General features: G+C 42.8%; 2 protein-coding genes across 4 annotated transcripts; one reads left to right on the top strand and one right to left on the bottom strand.

The window, feature by feature from the left end:
• The first annotated feature begins 1,036 nt into the window (after positions 1 to 1,036).
• LOC123180956 (GATA-type transcription factor SRE1-like) lies at positions 1,037 to 4,412 on the top strand. Its single transcript, XM_044593191.1, has 3 exons — positions 1,037 to 1,168; positions 3,155 to 3,565; positions 3,653 to 4,412. The coding sequence occupies exons 1-3, from the start codon at positions 1,037 to 1,039 to the stop codon at positions 4,205 to 4,207; spliced, it is 1,098 nt and encodes a 365-aa protein (XP_044449126.1). The 3' UTR covers positions 4,208 to 4,412.
• Positions 4,413 to 7,474: 3,062 nt separating this feature from the next.
• On the bottom strand, positions 7,475 to 13,513 carry LOC123044797 (uncharacterized). 3 transcript variants are annotated; one of them, XM_044467680.1, is made up of 11 exons: positions 13,356 to 13,513; positions 12,640 to 12,739; positions 11,364 to 11,522; positions 11,051 to 11,182; positions 10,918 to 10,980; positions 10,684 to 10,773; positions 9,441 to 9,533; positions 9,202 to 9,345; positions 8,542 to 8,649; positions 7,786 to 7,837; positions 7,475 to 7,699 (listed from the first exon to the last, which is right to left on the bottom strand). In XM_044467680.1, exons 2-11 carry the CDS (start codon positions 12,733 to 12,735, stop codon positions 7,662 to 7,664), a joined length of 975 nt encoding a protein of 324 aa, XP_044323615.1. In that variant the 5' UTR covers positions 12,736 to 12,739; positions 13,356 to 13,513; the 3' UTR covers positions 7,475 to 7,661. The 3 variants fall into 3 exon arrangements, with proteins under 3 accessions (XP_044323615.1, XP_044323620.1, XP_044323619.1); XM_044467685.1 differs by lacking the exon at positions 13,356 to 13,513 and adding an exon at positions 13,185 to 13,296; XM_044467684.1 differs by lacking the exon at positions 13,356 to 13,513 and adding an exon at positions 13,081 to 13,101.
• Positions 13,514 to 20,959: the final 7,446 nt, after the last annotated feature.

Raw genomic sequence — 20,959 nt, 5'->3', positions numbered from 1 at the left:
CCAAGTTAATGATTAGATCTTCATTGGAAGTGGTGCATCGTAGTAGATTTAATCTTGTGGTGTCCTCACCTCATGGCAGAAGGGGTAGCAAGGCACGTATTTGTATTGTTGCTACTAAGGATGTAACGATGGGCTTCGATCATATTAGTTGATCTTATTTTGTCTATATTATGTCATCATACTTAATGCATTACTTTATTTTTCATGAACTTAATATCTGGAGAGGCAAGCATAGAAGCGCTCTCGAAGTGGAGTAATAGTAGTAGATGCAGATGGATGTCATGGCCTACTTGTCACAAGCGTAATGCCTATGTACTAATCATGACAAGAATAACATCATAACTATGCGCTATTCTATCAATTGCCCAACAGTAATTTGTTCATCCACTATATCATTATGCTCATGAGAGAGATGCCTCCAGTGAAAGCTATGGCCCCCGGATCCATTTAAATCATATTACTCAAACCCTAAATACCCTGCTGCAATTTATTTACTTTTATTTTACTTTGCAATTTATATGTCTCCTACTATCATATTTTGACCCTTGCAATTAACGAGTACAAGGGGATTGACAACCCTCTTGCCCGCGTTGGGTGCAAGTATTTGCCCTTGTCTGTGTAGGTACTACTAGGTCATTTGGATAATTCTCCTACTAGTTCGATAAACCTTGGTTCTTTACTGAGGAAATACTTTTTGCTAATATATTACTTCACCCTTCCTCTTCAGGGAAATCCCAACACATTCCACAAGTAGCAACTGGCGAGTCGTGTTATGACTGGAGGCGGGCGACGCTACGACCAGAGGTGAGCGGTGCTAAAACTGGCGCGGCGAGATGCTGGAACCAGCGATGCAGGAAGCTTCGACGGCGGCGTAGAGTGCTGCAACGGGGTGGACTGATGTTGCAAATGTCTTCTATAGCTACCGTGGATGGTTGATGCTACAAACAGCAAGGTGTGCTGCTGGGGGTGGCAAAGGTGTCGCACGCAACTCCAGAGGTGGTGCTGCAACCATCACACCCAGGAGCTGCAAGCAGCCATGGCTGAGCTGTCGCGATCGTCATTCGTGCCGGGAGGTGTCCTGGAGACATGGGCCAGGGAGGCAGGCAGGAGACATGGAGCACAAGAAAATCATGCTCCTTTCTTCGAGAGCGAGGAGTGTGGAGGACGCGTGCGAGGTGGGGGAAGCGACATCCCGATCCGACATCAAGGAGCGATGCATCGGGCGACTTGTATGCGACTGCTCCATGCATTTTGCCAGTCGTCTAGTGCCTAGTGGTGCCTTTCTTATCTAATGACTTGGTATCAATTTGGTAAATTATCCTTTCGGGTGACCGACCAAAGTTTCTGCCGGTCTCACGCGTGACGTCAGATCCCACCAGATCATGCGCTCTCTTTTTTATTCTTTGTTTTTGCATTATACTCCTCCCTCACCTCTTGTATCTTATCCACATGGACCTCTCCTTTCTTCTACCTTTTACATGACACGTTGCTTGCTGGGAAACACTCCACTTCTCTTCCCTCATCATCGTGACACGTCGCGGCAAGCTGGGCGGCATTGTTGTTGCGTGCTGCTAGGACAAGCCATCGTAGGGCGGAGAAAATAGCCACGATCAGCACCTCCTTTTTCCTCTCCCTCTCATGCAACACTCGCCTCTGGCACACACGAGTTGCGATGACACCAAGGGCACATGCTGGAACAGTGATGGAGGGTCCTGGAATGAAGAATTGACATGTTGGGACTGTAGATTCCTTGTGCTGATGACCAGCGACGCACAACCACTGGAGGCGAATGTTAGAACAGCTGCATACCAGTGTTGTAGCCGTTGACATGAAAAGCTTCATCCATAGATGGAAAAGCTTCAACCGACCATATAGAAAGCTTCAATTGACCACTTCACAACCAAAACAAATTGCAGCAATTGACATGAAAGCTTCAACCATACATGGAAAAAGTTTCAACTAGTGATATAGAAAGCTTCAATTGGCCACTGCACAACCGAAGTTGCAACCATTGACATGAGAAGCTTCAACCGTATATGGAAAAAGCTTCAACTCGCGATATAGAAAGTTTCAACTGGACACTGCCCAACCAGAAAAGATGCAACCATTGAGACGAAGAGCTTCAACCATAGATGGAAAAAAGCTTCAACACGGACTGGCGATAGAAAATGTTGCAAGGGGTTGAGCCAACGATGCACACAACGTTTTGTGCCATGTACTGCGACACATGTTGGACCCGTCACCCGCCATTGCTGCAACCGGCTACAACGACGACTTATGGTAGGGTTGCGCCGGTGATGAATGTTGGGGACCAACGAGACGATTTTTTGCTAGGTCTGGCTGTACGATTTGGTGCATAGGGCGGACTAGTGGGCACCGGTGATGCAACCGGTGAGCAGCGCCACCGTGCTACAAGCGAGAGGCGATGGAATGTCGCGGGGGCAACGAGCGACGACATTACGACAATTGTTGCGAGATGAGAGGCAAACGAGTTTGTTTGCCGGAAGAGGAAAGACACAAGGGGATCTTATAGCCACGTCGGGGAGGCATCTGACGGCTGTAGGGAGTCAGATCAGTGACGCCCTATCTTCGCCTCAAGCCATCACAGGTTAACAAAATGCAAAATACAAATGGAAAACAACAAATTGCAGCTCTAGGCTGGTGATGTAATTTTTTTTATTTTTTATTTGTGGAGAGGTGAGTTTAAAACTTTGCAGTAGGTTTTTTTTCCTACTGTTTTCTTGTTAAAAAAACAAAAAGTGATGTCTTGTCCGCTTCATTCGTTTTTACGGTGGCCATCTCCAAATTCCAAACTCGCGCGTCCAACGAAAAGAAAAGGTAAAAATCATAAACCCACTCCCGCCAGCGAACTTCAAAAGAAGCCCCTTAGCCCACCCATGTGAATGCTGTGTGTGGGTCGCCTCACCGACTTACCTTCTCCTAGAAGCCCACCAAGCACAGAAGTTTCGCGTTCTCCTCTCGGGCTAAAGAAGCAGGCGGACGGGCTCCACGGCGAGGCGGTCGTTGACGATCTCCTTTTGTAGCGGCGGCGACCTCCAGTCCTTCTTTGACCAGTTGGTAGGTTTTTCCTTTCGGTGAGGCTTTTTGGGGGGTCTCGTCGTACGGAATCGGCGATGAAGGTTGGTGCTTGCAGTTGCAGGGGCTGGAGGTGGCGGCTTGCGGAGGCGGCGAGGGGGCGGAGGAGGAGCTCGAGTGGCTGTCCAACAAGGACGCGTTCCCGGCAGTGGAGGAGATGGACCTGGAGCTAGCGGTGATGGGGGCCCGTCGGGCCCAGGAGGAGCTCGAGTCGCTGCCCAACAAGGACGCATTCCCGACGGTGGAGGAGATGGAGCAGGAACCAGCGGTGATGGGGTCTCGGAGGAAGGTGGTGCGCCGGCGGCGCGGGGCGATGTCGGCTAGGCCGGGGCAGCGGCGGTGCAGGCACTGCGGGACGACGAAGACGCCGCAGTGGCACAGGGGGGCAGCGGGCTGCCGCACGTTGTGCAACGCGTGTGGCGTGCGGTACAAAAGGGAACGCCCGGAGTATGCACCCTCTCATCAGGAGGTACGCGTTTTCCGCACGCTGTTCCTTTTGGTCAGGGAATTGGGGTTGCTTGGTAAGGGAAATGGAGGTAATGTTTGGCTCTTGCAGGGACTGGAGGTTGGCGGCGGCGAGGCGTTGGAGACTATGGAGGCGGAGCCGTCGGAGGTGGGGTCTCAGACGAAGAGGGTGGTGCGCCAGCGACGGACTTTGGCGTGGCCTCCGACAGCGGCTGAGCCGGAGCAGCGGTGGTGCCAGCACTGCGGGAAGATGAAGAAGCCGCGATGGCGCGAGGGGGCGGCTGCGGAGCAGGAGCGGGAGTGGCTGTTGAACAAGAACGTCCCGGCGGTGGAGACAGTGGAGCCGAAGCCATCGGTGGTGGCGCCTCGGACGGAGGGGGTGGTGTCGCCGGCGCTTTCTGACCTGGGGCAGCGGCTGTGCCGGCACTGTGGGACGGCGGAGACGCCGCAATGGCGCGAGGGACCGGAGGGCCGCAAGACGCTGTGCAATGCGTGCGGCGTGCGGTACAGGGCCGGCCGCCTGGTGCCGGAGTACCGGCCGCTGCGCAGCCCCACCTTCTCCCCGGAGCTGCACTCCAACAGGCACAGCCGCGTCGCCCATATGCGCCCTGCCGGGGCTCCTCATCCACTGCCGCCGGACAAGTGAAGTGTTGACAGTGGTTTCTGCCGTTTGGAGATTTATTTATGTTTTGGGTTTAAAGACCTACTGCTCTATCTACACTTCATTAGCACAAAATGATTTAGAATAAGTAGTAGGAGTACCTTGGTTTTGGTGGTAAAGGACATCCAGTTTTTGGTGGTTCTTGGCTTTTATGGTCAATGTTCCAATAAGCAGGAACTTGCTTGATCTTTGTCAACTTACGCTTCACATTATTTATGTGTTTCTGTTGCAATTAAGTAGACATGAGATGCATGATGTGCTTTACACCTTTAGTGCTTCTTGTTATAGCGCTGATGGTTTGAGCCCAATCTCAAACTTCACGTTTAGATAAATACCTTTGTGGCCTTTGAGTTCCAGGGATAAACAGTTCCGATCGAGGAATTTTAAGACATACATTGCATATGAAAGGAAAAAAAATACAGCATTGAGATAGCATGTACTCCCTCCGTAAATAAATATAAGAGTGCTCCACAGTACCATGAAATCATCTATAACACTATGCAGCCACATTTAATTAAGGTCTCCAATTAGAATTGGATCATCTGATTTTAACCGGGTCAATAATTTCTCAAAAAAAAAATCCAATTCTTTTATATTATACACTGCATCCTCTATAACACTATGTTTCCTAGATTTAAAGAGCCCACATTCAATAGAGGTCTTCAATTAGAATTGGGTTACCCGATTTTCACCGGGTCAACAATTTCTCAAAGTTTTCCCATTTAATTCTTTTATACTACTGTACACTATGCTTCCTAATTTTTAAGGCCTCGCAATTAATTAAGGTATTCAATTTAGAATTGGGTCACCCGATTTTGACCGGGTCAACAATTTCTCAAACTCTCTCATTCAGTTTTTTTTTAATTCACTATGTTCTCTAATTTTGAAGCCCTTTCATTCAATTGAGACATTCAATTTTGGATTTGGTTTACAATTTTGACCGGGCCAATGATTTTTTCAAATCAATCAGCAGCAACTGGCCTATAAAAACATGTCAATCCCGCGCATCCTCCCACCATCCAGGAAAAACCATGTGATACTATAGCACCAATATAGTTCATGCAGTCAATGACGTAGATATTTCCCCACATAGATATAGGTTGGTTAGTGGATAACATAGAATCAATCACGAAAGTTCAACCAAATCATCGCATTATAAATAAAAATTAAACACACTCCATCATCTCCCCTATCCATGAAACTAAATATTCCATCAGTCCCAAACTATAAGGGGTATTAGTTTTTTGAGAAGTCAAATTTCTCTAACTTTGACCAAGTTCAGAGCAAACATATTGACATCCATAATATTTTTTTTAATGAACTATTAAACAAAAAAGTATGAAAATTCATTTCATGATGAATCTAATCATACCGATCTGAAATTATGGATTTTGATACATTTCTCTACAAATTTGATCAAACTAAAAGGTTTGACTTTTCAAAAAGTAATACACCTTATATTTTGAAACAAAGTGGTTAATTTTTTTTAACAAAACCAACAACACCAACGGCGTAGCAAAGCGCGCCCAACCCCTTCTAGTCCTGTATGATTCTAGAACAAAGAAAATCTGCATTATGTGTCCTTGGTTGGTGCACATGAAACAAATACAAAAAGTTTGGAGGATTGAGGAAAGAGTGAAAGTTCATTAGACTATTTTTTGCGAAAACGATCCAGGTTTATTATCAAAGTTCAGCGGAAGTACAAAGCATGTCAAACATAATAAAAATTACATTGAGATTCCAAAACCCCTCATGGACTTATTAGAGGAAAAATGAAATTTGAGCTCATGTTGAGATTCATATGGAATGGGGGACATATGAGCGGATGATAGAGGAATTTGGTAAACCCAATATTATGACCCCAAGGGCTTTCATAGGAAAAAGGTGCTACTTAGAAATCAAATCCACCAAAATTCTCATGAAAATCCAATCCAAATAGACCCTAAATTAGAAAGAAAAATATATTTACAGGTACAAAAATAATCTGAGGTTCTGTAAACAGTGCTCCCTCTTTCCATGTATACAAGGCTCACTTAATCTTGTCTTAAGTTGGGCCGAGTTAATAGTAACAATATGAAGAAAAAAAAGTACAATACTAAATGAATATATTATGAAAACAGATGTCATGATCTCATGATATTAATTTGGTGTCACAAATATTATTATTTTATTTTATTTTTTCGATAGAAACTTCCGATCTATAATCAACCACGGTAGTATAAAGAACACAGGAGTTAATAAAAATTACAAAGAGGCCCATGGATCACCTAGCAACTACTAGAAACACTGGAGAAACCTTATTGTAATAGACAGACGAGAAGTCATCGTGCTAAGAACACGCAGGATCAGTGGACTATGGCAACAACCATCGCCGATGAAAAGAGTTATAGATAGAAAAATAAAACATGTAAACAAACAAACAAAATCAGATCCAACAGAGATACAACTCAAAACACCCTCCGACAACGATAGACGCATCATGGGGATAGGAATCGGTCGTGGGAGACATTATTCCTACACTGATGTTGCAGGAGGAGAAAAGGTTGGATCTTTTCTTGTGGGCAAAGGATCCTTCGAGCCGGAGACATAAGATATTGCCGTAGGGAAAAAAGATATTTTATTCCATCAATTGATTAATCTTAAATATGTTTGACTAAAAACAAGATCAATACATGAAATGAGTGAGTTCATTCATATATTATCGTCTTGTATACATGTAGAAGAAACTTTTTTATGTAAGAAGAAAAATGTCACAAGCTAGTGTTTTCACTCGGCCATGAATAATCATTTTTTCACCGTATCAGGCTCCTGGGTGACTTTAAAAATTAACCAGCCACACCCCCCCCCCCCCCCCCCCCCCCTCTTTACCCCCCTGCCTCTGTGTACTCCCTGTAACACTTTATCAAACAATCTCTCTACATTGTACTTAGGAACGGAGGGAGTAAATCGCAAAGCTGTCATTAAATTGTTTTGCTTGGTCAGAAACATACTCCCTCTGTTCACAAACATAAAATGTTTTGAATATTTCAATCCGGACTAAAATGAATGAACAAAAACACTAAACGTGTCTATATACCTCCAATCAGAAATAAAAGTTAGAACATCTTATATTCATATTTGTGGACGGGGGAATACTACTGTTTCTGCCAAAATAATTGTGAAGAGGCAAACAAAGCAAACCAAAATTAAAGGCCATCGAATGGAAGTTTACGGCAAGAAAGCTACCTGATTGTCCAAAAGAGGCTCAACCAGTAATAAGCAACAAGGAGAAGGACAGTGCATCACATTCAACTGGAGACAGAGAACCAAGTTTAAATACAAGAAAATGGACACAGATAACCACTCCAACACAGACTACCGTTAACTTCTTTTTAGGGTAAGACTACTGTTAACTAAATACATAGACTAGTTATAGTCGGACAAGGCTACTGTCACAAGCTCAGAAGCCGTCGCCACGCTCCTCAGAAACCGCGCCGCCTGTGGTGCGTAGTTTGTTCAAGCCGACAAGGTTAAATGATTAAGCACATGAAATGCGAAGAAAATATGGGGTGAACATATCGTACTTGCGAGGGTGATGGCTATGTTTGCCTGGCGATCCGCCTCAGAGTTCCATTCCTTACATTCAGAAAATGGACAGAGATCAGCAAAGCCAAACATATTGCTGTCTGAAGCAGACACACAAAATGCAGTACAGGAAGCATAAAACATACTCCCTCTGTCCCAAAATAAGTGTCTCAACTTTGTACTAACTTACTAAAGTTGAGACACTTATTTTCGGACGGAGGGAGTATTATCTTGCATTGTCAAGGCACTGTTATGCTGTAAATTGAATTTGCTCTTCCACATGGAAAGTATAAGAACAGGATGATGCATTGGTGTGGATGCAAAACCAAAGAGAAAATAATGTACTGGTTTCGGTTCATTCAGAAGTTTAGGAGGTGCCCACAATCCGCTGTATGTGACTATGAATCAAATAGGAGTAAACTAGTACTTGCATTTTACTTTATATTTCCCCGCAAAGAGTATTAGCAATTTCATCTTGACAGGTAATAGAAGAAAGAATGCCTCTCCAAGGCACCCTTTGTCACGCAACCCTTGCCTGCAAGTCTAACGCTAACAACACAATCTTTCTCAAATGCACAGTTACCAGTGCCAATAAGTGCCCATGACTTAACATCAAGTGCTAAGGTTCCTCTTTAGGAAGTGCGAAGAAAATAATGTGGCCTCACTATGCATGCCTGTATGTCAAATTACCAAACCAACAGCACGTTGGAATTATTAGGACACCAATATACCGAGAGGAATAGAATGTACAATACCCGTCGCACATGGTGGACCTCAAAAGAGATGAAGTTCTCTTGAAGTTTTCTCACTTCTTTGCACAGTTCCATCATGTTCTCTTTCTTTGCTTGCCACGTACCTTTCACCTGTTTAAGAGATATGAGAAGGCTGTCAAAAGAAAAAATATCTTTTCTAGTCTCCACATCATCTTTCTTTGCCCCATGATTTCGATAGAAATTTTTAACATCGTTTGTAAAATGACGTTTGTCCTGTTTATCCTCCTTTGCTCTAGTTTACACTCTCAATAGTTGTGCAGTGAAGTTCTCAAAGAAAATGCACGATGGTTACAAGAACAGTTCCAGGTTTTAAGGTGCTGATATGCACGTTGAAGGTTTCAGAGTAAACGAAGTGCTACAAAAATAAGAAAAATGCTACAGACATCCTGAGTGTTTCTGATTAATGTTTTCCTACATAGCATTAAATATGGGAATATTGATTCCTAGTTGCCTGTAGAATAATGCACAAGTAAAACTAAGATTTGTATGACTTTCGCTCTCTTTTTCCAGTTGTTCTCTTACTGTTTCAGTTAGCCGCATGACTTGTGATTTAGATTATAGCATGAAAATGCAGAGTTGCCAGACAACCATAAAATGTGGGCAACTTGATCACTGATAAAAAAGAAGCTCATAAGCATGTACCTGATAACAGACTAGTTGAGAGTCACCATATACTTTGATTCTCTTGAATCCAAGCCTGATAGCATATTTCAGTCCTAAGATAAGGCCCCGGTACTCAGCAACATTATTGGTAGCAACACCAAGACCCTCACGAAGTCGAGATATCTTCAAGGATATGTCAGGACATGAAGTCAAGGGATAGATCGACAGACCAAAACTGCAAAGGATAAACTCTGAAGTACATTAAATATTTACTGTACCACTCTCCCGTCTTCAGTCATAAGTACAGCTCCAGCACCTGATTTTCCTGGGTTTCCTTTTGAAGCACCATCAAAGTGAACCACACATACCATCTGATGACCAGAAAAGTGCAGAACTTGTATAAATTCAACATGAAAATATAGCATGCGCTGATGGCCAGCTGAGGCAAGTTACGTGCAAGAGAAGTAGGTAACCACACAACCATCAAAGTTCTATTGTTTCAATAGTTTGGCTGCAACAGTTATAAGGCTAGGTGCAAGTCTTTAGGTGCAGGAAATGAATATACTTGAAACACCTATTATGGGCAGATAGTCTTAATTGAATAGATTATACAATATTAATACACCCGCTTTGACTAAACAAAGTATAGCAGCCAAGAGATACAACAAATAAGCACACTTGAAAAATACCTCATAATTTAATGGCCTGATGTGAGCAGGTTATAAATATACAAGCTTTCAGTAAATGATCATGCAAAAATACATCTGGATAAAATTTTCCTTTTTAATCAGAACATGTTCATGAATGGAATTGAGTTAGTGCCAGAACAGGTTCGTAACTGAAGACCTATTTGGTTGATTTTGTGGCAAAATAAAAAAATAGTGATGCTAAGTCAGAATCTTGATTCAAGTCATACAATCCTACATTGTAAGACCTATTGATTGGACCAATCTAATCCTACGTAACACAAAAATTTGTAGGATCATTGACTGTATATGTCCTCTTTAGTGTAACATCTTACTTCTTATCAAATGATAATTTTGGCGAACCAAGCTGGTGGCTTTATTTATAAAGCGGGGCGAAAGCCTATTTCGAGAGATAATTTTGGCAAACCTTTTTTTTCTTCATATCCATTATAATATGTATAAATAATAAATGATCTTTAGCATCCACTACATTTTCGAAAATTTAAGTTGTAAGTATAATTTCTATAGTTGACTACAGATGTTTAAAGTGTTTATTTTGTAGAATCTGGTTTGATCCTGATTCTACACTGAGGCTATATTGCGCTATCCTGCCAATGAACATCTTATCTAATTCAGCATCGTGAGTCTAACAACACCAATTACAAATATTTACCATTGAAGCATATTAGATATTTCAAAATTGAAACTATGTATGCTTAGCTTCTTTGATATTCGACCTACTAGACGGAACTTAAGTGCATAGATCACTTCCTACAGCATCTCAAACAGATTGGAAAACTTATAAGCAACCAGTCCAAACATGACCAAACATTACATATTGTTTTGAGACAGGTTGTGCATCAAAAGCTCCAGTGTGGTTAAGGTTATTTGGCAAGGAATAACTGGAGGACCTTGGTTTGGCTTCCTGCAATATAAGCCCATCATATAAAAAAAATATCAATACTTCCATATTAGACAAGTGCTTGCAATTATATTTGAAAAGGGGAAATATATGCTAGAAGCGCATAATTTGCGTGCTGCATATTCTTAGTCGTGACATGTTACATACCTGCCCACTAAATGCATGTTCCTGGACTGAGTAACCTTGAGCTTGACCAGATCCAGCGACACTCTGTAATAACACAATACGACGTAATTGATGATATTATGAGTGGTTGGCTGCTTGCAATAGCAGAACTTACATAATTCAGATCCACAGGTTGTGTCCCAGGCTCATGTTTTATATCATTATGGATGCCAGGTTGATATCTTATATCACTGCCGAGGGTGGACAGATTTGGAGCTCGTTGGTTTGAACTAGTAGCAGTTACCTCCTATAAAGAAAAAAAAATATGATAATTCAATGCATCAAAGATGCCAGCTGTACTAGGTCAAAAACAAGAAAATAACTCATCATACAAGCTTTGACCTCATACCTCATAGTAACTATTTTCAGATTATAACATGTCATCTGATTATGAAAAACAAATTCAAGTGCAATTTTTAGCGGTTTACCTGGAAAGTGCAGGGCACAAGGGCACCCAATAAATCTTCCCTAAGTTCAGATGCACTGATTGTATACGAAGCATTGATTAGTCCACGTGAAGAGAGGTATTCTGCCTTTTCTTTGCTCCAGCAATAACCCTTGTAGGCACTTGCAGCAGGACCAGATACCTTTCAAAAACAAAACCAAAATGTGAGAAGATAACGCCTTTGCTCGTAAGAATATAGGAATGGTGATAAGCTGGTGAATGGTTCATCTTCCATCCCACCTTGTTTTCGAGGTTCATGTACTATGATCATTTTATAGTTTTGCTATCTGCAGATTCCAAGTTATTTTCATAGTAAACATGAAGAACACACAAAATATATATAGTATTGGATAGTTGTAGCAGAAATACAGGCTGCTATTACACTATTCCCCAGCTTAAAACATAAATCCTGTGGTTAACTGTATATAACCAGACCAGTACAATATTTCATCAAAATAACAAGGAATTGAAAGCAATATTGTAGTGGTTCAACTGGAATTATGCGGAGTCATGAATACGCTATATTATGAAAAGGTATACATCTTATTAAATTTAGCTAATACAAGCAAACATTGGTAGCAACTGAGCATCATAATGAATTGGCATATAATTCTCAAATCAAACATATCAAATTTAGCTAATATATTTTGAGGTATTGCAAGATTGTTGTGATTAGCTAACCTTAAGAGGTTCAATGTATAGCAAACTCCACCTGCGGAACCAACCATACAGTAACGTACTAACCTAGCTACAAATAATGATTTAATTGTTGTTCATAAAACTAGCAGTATGTATCTATCCAACCAATTAACTTCAAGTAAATATCAAGAAATATTGAAACCTCAGCCTGGTTAACCAGCATTAGAAAAATTGGAAGGAACAATGTTAGTAGTTCACTACTTCACTAAGGCATGGAACAGCAAACACTGATAGAAGCTACAAAAGGAGCTGTGCTGACATGTTCATCTCCCTTCCACTAAGTATGGAACATGCCAAGGCCAGAAGGCAAAAGAAACAAGGTTTAGTAAAACTTCGTACATATGCAACCATGGTGATTTTAGGATACAGACTTGACTGAGGGAGCAAGGACAAGTGGAACATTTGCTAAAACAACTTCATGTTGAGAGTAGTCATAGTAGGGTTGATACATTATGACATAATTCTGACTTCTGATAATGGCATAATAAGAATCTTATACATCAGCATAGAGGTAAAGTGCAAGCAAGTTAACTGAAAATTCTTCATATAGCATCACATACCGAAGAGCAAATTTGCGCCTGGCAATCATTTAAAGTTTTATAAACAGCAACCATGTCCCCTTTCTTGACAACATAATAGTCACTGCCTTCTTCCATAGGACTGCCAAAAGAAGAAGAATAAATCAAGCAATCCTCCAAGGCACAAAATGTTATCGTGTAGAAATCTAATTATAAGATACATTACACAAGCAAAACTGTTTTCCAGTTGTTGGTTACCATACTCAATCTATGCCATATAAAGGCATTTATAGCTCTATATCCCAAAATGTGAACAATGTATAGCCTATGTCTCAAAATTCTGAAAAACGAATGGCGCTTTCTAGTTTCTACATAAAACTACAAAAAAAGCACCTAAAATAACCAAATTATGCAAGATTAACTCAAATTCCCAAGGAAACAACGAATGGATTGCAGAATCGCTAATGGAGAAGGTGCCCTAACTTCCACCAGACTATGGCGATGCTACTCCATGGCTCTGTATATTCCAGGGGGCGACTTCACACGGGGCATGTGGTGTGGGTTCAGTCGAAGCCCCCAAATCTTACTGGAAAATAGGGCGGATGCAGCAACAGCAGCTTGCGTAAACCCTATTTGACGGGGCTCAACAGCGATCCATCTTTACTAAGAAAGATCCGGGTGGATCGATTGTTTACAGCAGAGAGAAGACCAGAGCAAAACGAACAGCAATGCAGTTGCAGAGTCTAGGGCTCCCTTACCAGCCCGGTGGTCGGGCTTCGAGGTGGCAGCCGCGTTTCCGTGGGAAGGGAAGAGGTTTGGGACGGGAGAACAGGGGAGACGGCCGACGGAGGTGAAGAGGGGACCGGAAAGGCAAGAACAAACAAGACCCCAGTCTCAAACCAATCGCCAAAAAACAAACGGAAATGATAATAAGTTTTTCTCTCTTTTTTATGAATTTTTTTTATCAACAAACACCAGAAATAATAAAATTATGTTCAGATCCATAGACCATCTAGCAGCGACACAAACACTGAAGAGAGCTGAAGACGTGTCACCGTCATCGTCCCTCCCTTGTCGAAGTCGAGCAAAACTTATTGCAGTAGACAGTCTGAAAGTCGTCGTGTTAAGACTCCATAGGACCAGCGTAGCAGAACAACAATCGTTGCTGATAAAGAGAAGTATAGATCGGAAGAATCCTACCTGAAGACACACACATAGGCGAATAAAGACTAGATCCGAACAGATCCACCAAAGACAATTACGATCAAATCTTAAGAGATCCGCCGAAGACATGCCTCTACACGCCCTCTGATGGTGTCCTGAATTAGGGGTCATTCACCATATCGGTTCCGGCCAGGTGGGCCAGGGCGAGAACCCATGACGGTTCATCAAGGGGTCATTTCGTGTTGTCCATGATGATTTATGAAGAGTCATGACGTACAAGACAAGATAAGGATTCCTAACTTGTGGAGGACTTCTTTTTATCCATGTAGGCGACTGAAACTTTTGTTATCCAAGACCTTTAGTATATTATACAAACTGAGGTTAGACAAGTCGATAGATCATTATAATCTCAACACGTTTTAGAGATGAGAATTTTACACGACAAATCTCATGATAAACACATGTACTCAACATTATACCTCAATCAATAAACATAAGCAAGATGTAGGGTACTATCTCCTCAAGAGAGCCCAAACCTAGGTAAAACCTACCGCCCACTGTTACCATCGTGTCAAGGCTACTAGCTTGGAACCCCTATCCGAGATCTGCTGGATTTGACTCCACCACCCTCCGACAATAGTAGACACTGAAGGAAATATGCCCTAAAGGCAATAATAAAGTTATTATTTATTTCCTTAATTCATGATAAATGTTTATTATTCATGCTAGAATTGTATTAACCGGAAACATAATACTTGTGTGGATATATAGACAAACAGAATGTCACTAGTACGTCTCTACTTGACTAGCTCGTTGATCAAAGATGGTTATGTTTCCTAGCCATTGACATGAGTTGTCATTTGATTAACGGGATCATATTATTAGGAGAATGATGTGATTGACTTGACCCATTCCGTTAGCTTAGCACTCGATCATTTAGTATTCTGCTATTACTTACTTCATGACTTATACATATTCCTATGACTATGAAATTATGCAACTCCCGTTTACCGGAGGAACACTTTGTGTGCTACCAAACGTCACAACGTAACTGGGTGATTATAAAGGTGCTCTACAGGTGTCTCCAAAGGTACTTGTTGGGTTGGCGTATTTTGAGATTAGGATTTATCACTCCGATTGTCGGAGAGGTATCTCTGAGCCCACTCGGTAATGCACATCACTATAAGCCTTGCAAGCACTGCAACTAATGAGTTAGTTGCGGAATGATGTTTTACAGAACGAGTAAAGAGACTTGCCGGTAACGAGATTGAACTATGTATTAAGATACCGACAATCGAATCTCGAGCAAGTAACATACCGATGACAAAGGGAACAACGTATGTTGTTATGCGGTCTGACCGATAAAGATCTTCGTAGAATATGTAGGAGCCAATGTGGGCATCCAGGTCCCGCTATTGGTTATTGAACAGAGAGGTGTCTCGGTCATGTCTATATAGTTCTCGAACCCGTAGGGTCCGCACTCTTAACGTTCGTTGACGATATAGTACTATGAGTTATGTATTTTGGTGACCGAATGTTGTTCGAAGTTCCGGATAAGATCACGGATATGACGAGGAACTTCGGAATGGTCCGGAGATAAAGATTGATATATGGGATAATAGTATTTGTGATGTGGCCACTAGAGGCTTTTTGGCTACGACGCAGAGTCGAGGAAACAAAATGTTGTTTGCGCAGGAGAAGAATGATGAAAAAGGAATACTGGGAGTTGCACCATATGCTAAATTCGATGATATAAATTTGTCTGGCACATTTTTTGTTAAGTTAGTAGAGCCAGAGGAGATGAAACCGAATTTTCGTACGCCAAGCTGAATAATGATTGGTGCAATTCCAGTCCAAGTATCGTGACATCCCAAGTCAATTAGGAAACAAAGTGCACATGTGGTATGGATATTTCCTACGTAGAGTCATAGTACTAGTTACGTTTACTAGTTCGTTTTTTTAATCTTAGGTGATCAGGTGGCCAAATATTTAATTAGGTAAATCTTGTTTAGTTTAAGTAGGAGAGAGAGAGAGTCGGTATCCAATTGTTTTTACGTTTCCTAGTCGGTTCCATGGAACGACCACGCCTATAAAACGGGCTGGCTTCTGGTGTACGGGAGTTTTTATGAGAGATTGATCGGGGATTTGTTGTTGTTGCGCTGTCGTGATTAACTTTGGGTTAATTTTGGTGCAAGCCTATTTCTTTGGTTTCTTGCTATTTCCTTGATCCAAAGGCCTATTCTTTCTCTACGTCTGCTATCTATTTTCTGTGATCGTCGCTGCCTCTGTTTGTTGTTGTTTTGCAAGTATCGTGAAGGATTGGACCGACCAGTGACTCATCGCCTAGTCGAGTCTTATCAAGTGGTATCAGAGCTAAGGTTGTTCACGGTACTTTGTTGATCAAGATGTCAACCTCGGTCAACAAGGCTGATGAGGTTGTTGCTGATTCTGAGGAAATAGTACGCCCAGTGTATGCGGATGATATTCCGCAAAATATTCGGGATGGTTTTGACCACACATGCAACTACATCAAGCAATGTCATGATGCGCTCGGCAAAAGGATAGATGTCCTGGTCACTCGGTTCGATGGTTTGGCAGACATCATCAATATGCCGGCAACTAATTCTGCACCACCACAGACTGCTCCGGCTGCTCCACTGCATTATGCACCACCAGCTCGCGACGGACATGCCGGCGCGCATGATCGCCGTTTGGTGGCACACCCTCATGCTGGAGATGATGGTTTCGATGATGGAGTTGACCAGGCGGGGTACGCGCCACAACCACAACACTATGAGCCTCATCCCGAAAACATCCGTTCGTGGTGGAGTGCATGACCGAGTTGGTCAAGCTGTGCGTGTGCCTTTGGATGATGGAATTGGGCGCATAAAAATTTCAATCCCTTCATTCTCCGGCAAGTGCGAACCAGAAGGCTATTTGGAGTGGGAGATGTGTGTTAATCAAATTTTTGATGCCCATCATTATAGCGAGGAGAAGAAAGTTCAACTTGCTGGAATTGAGTTCACCGGTTATGCGCTAATTTGGTGGAATCAAATTTGTCGTTCAAGACATCGCCCGATGACTTGGCGAGGTATGAAAGAATTCATGAGGCGACGTTTTGTTCCCGAGCACTATAAAAGAGATATGTACAACAAGTTGCAGCGGCTCTCTCAAGGTAATATGAGTGTTGATGAGTATTACAAGGAGATGGAATTTCTTATGATACGTATAGGGACAACGGAGGATCCGGAGGCGACCATGGCACGTTCCTTAAATGGGCTAAATATTGAGGTGCAGGATCGTGTTGAGATGGTGGTCTACTATAACATACAAGATCTTGTGCACCAAGCTGTGCGTGCGGAACAACAGATTAAGCGACGCCAAGTCAACACAGTTCTCAATACCACTTTGAACACATGGCGACGCTCACAGTATAAGAGTGAGGATGTCGGTCCTAGCTCCAGGGCGACATCATCAAATCGCTCTCATGGTTCCATGCAAAATGATGCTTCAAAATCAGGACTCTCGATGGTTGATTCTAATTCACAGTCGACCGGACGCACTAGTGACATAGAGTGTTTCAAGTGTGGAGGAAGGGGGCATATGAAGTGTGAATGTCCTAATGAGAAAAGAGTGTTGCTCACGAGAGATGGCTATGCATCCGCTAGTGATGAAGAGGCAGTTTCTGTCACTTCTAATGAAAAATCTAAGGATACTGGAAATGTGGTTGCGAGTTTTGAAGCTGCTGAGTCATATCCTTCACTAATGGTGCAACGACTGCAGGAGGATCGCATTCAGGATAAGGGGCAATGTTGGAATATTTTTCAGTCTGAGTGAAAAATTAACAATACCAATTGCAAGTTGATTATTGACGGTGGAAGCTACACAAATGTTGTCAGCAAGGGATTGGTGGATGCTTTAGGATTATGTATGTGGAAACACCCACAGCCCCATCGTGTCGAGTGGATGCATCACACCGGAAAGTTGAAGGTTACCCACAAGGTGCGCATAAATTTTTCTGTTGGCGATTATACTGATATGGTTATATGAGACATTTTTCCAATGGATGCATGTCAGTTACTGTTGGGCAGGACATGGCAATATGATAGTGGTGCCACACATGACGGGAGGTCAATACCTATTCATTCTGGAATAACGGGAAGCAACATGTGTTGCAACCAATGTTTGCTAATGCTATCAAGGTGGATGCTATTATTTCAGTTCCAAACAAAATTCTCAGACCTACCACGAAACCGAGGACGGCTTCGTTTCAAGAGGGAGGGGATGATGTGGCCACTAGAGGCTTTTTGGCTACGATGCAGAGTCGAGGAAACAAAGTGTTGTTTGCGCAGGAGAAGAATGATGAAAAAGGAATACTAGGAGTTGCACCGTATGCTAAATTCGATGATATAAATTTGTCTGGCACATTTTCTGTTAAGTTAGTAGAGCCAGAGGAGGTGAAACCGAATTTTCGTACGCCAAGCTGGATAATGATTGGTGCAATTCCAATCCAAGTATTGTGACATCCCAAGTCAATTAGGAAACAAAGTGCACATGTGGTATGGATATTTCCTACGTAGAGTCATAGTACTAGTTACGTTTACTAGTTCGTTTTTTTAATCTTAGGTGATCAAGTGGCCAGATATTTAATTAGGTAAATCTTGTTTAGTTTAAGTAGAAGAGAGAGAGTCGGTATCCAATCGTTTTACGTTTCCTAGTCGGTTCCATGGAACGACCACGCCTATAAAACGGGCTGGCTTCGGCTGGTGTACGGGAGTTTTTATGAGAGATTGATTATTTTATCAAAAGTTACAAGAGAAAAGTCCCAGGTTGGGGACGCCAATATTATGAGTTTCTGCGATCCTTAATCGGGGATTTGTTGCTGCTGCGCTGTCGTGATTAACTTTGGGTTAATTTCGGTGCAAGTCTATCCTTTGGTTTCTTGCTATTTCCTCGATCCAAAGGCCTATTCTTCCTCTACGTCTGCTATCTATTTTCTATGACCGTCGCTGCCTCTGTTTGTTGTTGTTTTGCAAGTACCGTGAAGGATTGGACCGATCAGTGACTCGTCGTCTAGTCGAGTCTTATCAGTTTGGACTCCAGAAGGGTTCCGGAATTCACCATAAGGGGGTCCGGATGTTTCCCGAAATGTTTGGGTACGAGAACACTTTATTTGGGCCAAAGGGGAAAGCCCACAAGGTTTCTGGAAAGCGCAAAAGAAAGTTTTGCAGAGTCCAGGGGCCCCTGGCGTCTGGGTACAGACGCTGGGAACCCTGGCGTCTGGCCCTGGAGTCCGAGAAGGACTCTTGCCTTTCGGGTGAAACCGACTTTGTGGAGGCTTTTACTCCAAGTTTCGACCCCCAAGACTCAACATATAAATAGAGGGGTAGGGCTAGCACCCAAGACACATCAAGAAACACCAAGCCGTGTGCGGGCAACCCCGTCCCCTCTAGTTTATCCTCTGTCATAGTTTTCGTAGTGCTTAGGCGAAGCCCTGCGGAGATTGTTCTTCACCAACACTGTCACACCACGCCGTTGTGCTGCCGGAACTCATCTACTACTTCGCCCCTCTTGCTGGATAGAGAAGGCGAGGACGTCACCGAGCCAAATGTGTGCAGAACTCGGAGGTGCCGTGCTTTCGGTACTTGGATCGATCGGATCGTGAAGACGTACGACTACATCAACCGTGTTGATATAACACTTCCGCAAACGGTCTACGAGGGTACGTAGACAACACTCTCCCCTCTCATTGCTATGCATCACCATGATCCTGCGTGTGCGTAGGAATTTTTTTTAAATTACTACGTTCCCCAACAGTGGTATCAGAGCCAGGTTTTATGCCTTGATGCAATATGCATGAGTAGAACACAAGTGAGTTGTGGGCGATATAAGTCATACTGCCTACCAGCATGTTATACTTTGGTTCGGCGGTATTGTTGGATGAAGCGGCCCGGACCGACATTACGTGTACGCTTACGCGAGACTGGTTCTACCGACGTGCTTTGCACACAGGTGGCTGGCGGGTGTCAGTTTCTCCAACTTTAGTTGAACTAAGTGTGGTAACGCCCGGTCCTTGAGAAGGTTAAAACAACACTAACTTGACGAACTATCGTTGTGGTTTTGATGCGTAGGTAAGAACGGTTCTTGCTCAGCCCGTAGCAGCCACGTAAAACTTGCAACAACAAAGTAGAGGACGTCTAACTTGTTTTTGCAGGGCATGTTGTGATGTGATATGGTCAAGGCATGATGCTAAATTTTATTGTATGAGAAGATCATGTTTTGTAACCGAGTTATCGGCAACTGGCAGGAGCCATATGGTTGTCTCTTTATTGCATAAGATGCAAGCGCCAAATAATTGCTTTACTTTTTCACTATGCGATAGCAATAGTTGCAAGAGCAATAGTTGGCGAGACGACCATGTGATGACACATTGATATAGATCAAGATGATGGAGATCATGGTGTCATGCCGGTAACGATGGAAATCATGACGATGCTTTGGAGATGGAGATCAAATGCACAAGATGATGATAGCCATATCATGTCACATATTTTGATTGCATGTGATGTTTATCTTTTATACATCTTATTTTGCTTAGTTTGACGGTAGCTTTATAAGATGATTTCTCACTAATTATCAAGGTACAAGTGTTCTCCCCGAGTATGCACCGTTGCGAAAGTTCTTCGTGCTGAGACACCGCGTGATGATCAGGTGTGATCGGCTCTACGTTCAAATACAACGGGTGCAAAACAGTTGCACATGCGGAATACTCAGGTTAAACTTGACGAGCCTAGCATATAACAGATATGGCCTTGGAACACTGAGACCGAAAGGTCGAGCGTGAATCATATAGTAGATATGATCAACATAGTGATGTTCACCATTGAAACTTGATGTAGGGTAGGAACCCTAGGGGCCGATCTTTCACGAAAGGAGCGGATCCCGCGAAGAACACGAAGAACACGGGGAAGAACGGAGAGAAATCACAAGGGGAAACACTCAAGAACAAGTCCAATCACACATCCACTAGACAATCAAACACACAAGATCCACAAGGTACATGAACAACAAAGGGGAAGATCCAAGGTAATGTTCATCTTCATGAGGAGGTCTTGAAGGGGGCCACCCAAGAGGGGATCTTGAATCCAAGGGGATCTTCTCCGAAGAGGGGCCGCGGTCTCTCTCGTGGAGTAGATCC

This window comes from Triticum aestivum, chromosome 1A (genome assembly GCF_018294505.1).
Source record: "Triticum aestivum cultivar Chinese Spring chromosome 1A, IWGSC CS RefSeq v2.1, whole genome shotgun sequence".
In the NCBI taxonomy this organism is placed as follows: Eukaryota; Viridiplantae; Streptophyta; class Magnoliopsida; order Poales; family Poaceae; genus Triticum; species Triticum aestivum.
The sequence above is the reverse complement of the archived record's forward strand: the minus strand, read 5'-3'. Positions and strand labels throughout refer to the sequence as shown.

What these genes read in the sequence shown, in the direction of transcription:
- LOC123180956 (XM_044593191.1), top strand. Translation starts at nt 1,037, where the DNA reads ATGGCTGAGCTGTCGCGATCGTCATTCGTGCCGGGAGGTGTCCTGGAG. An exon ending in GCGAGGAGTGTGGAGGACGC is followed by an intron (nt 1,169 to 3,154) that starts GTGCGAGGTGGG and finishes TGGTGCTTGCAG; the next exon opens with TTGCAGGGGCTGGAGGTGGC. An exon ending in ATGCACCCTCTCATCAGGAG is followed by an intron (nt 3,566 to 3,652) that starts GTACGCGTTTTC and finishes TGGCTCTTGCAG; the next exon opens with GGACTGGAGGTTGGCGGCGG.
- LOC123044797 (XM_044467680.1), bottom strand. Translation starts at nt 12,735, where the DNA reads ATGGAAGAAGGCAGTGACTATTATGTTGTCAAGAAAGGGGACATGGTT. An exon ending in TTGTGCCCTGCACTTTCCAG is followed by an intron (nt 11,183 to 11,363) that starts GTAAACCGCTAA and finishes TTTTCTTTATAG; the next exon opens with GAGGTAACTGCTACTAGTTC. An exon ending in AGGTCCACCATGTGCGACGG is followed by an intron (nt 7,838 to 8,541) that starts GTATTGTACATT and finishes TCTGAATGTAAG; the next exon opens with GAATGGAACTCTGAGGCGGA.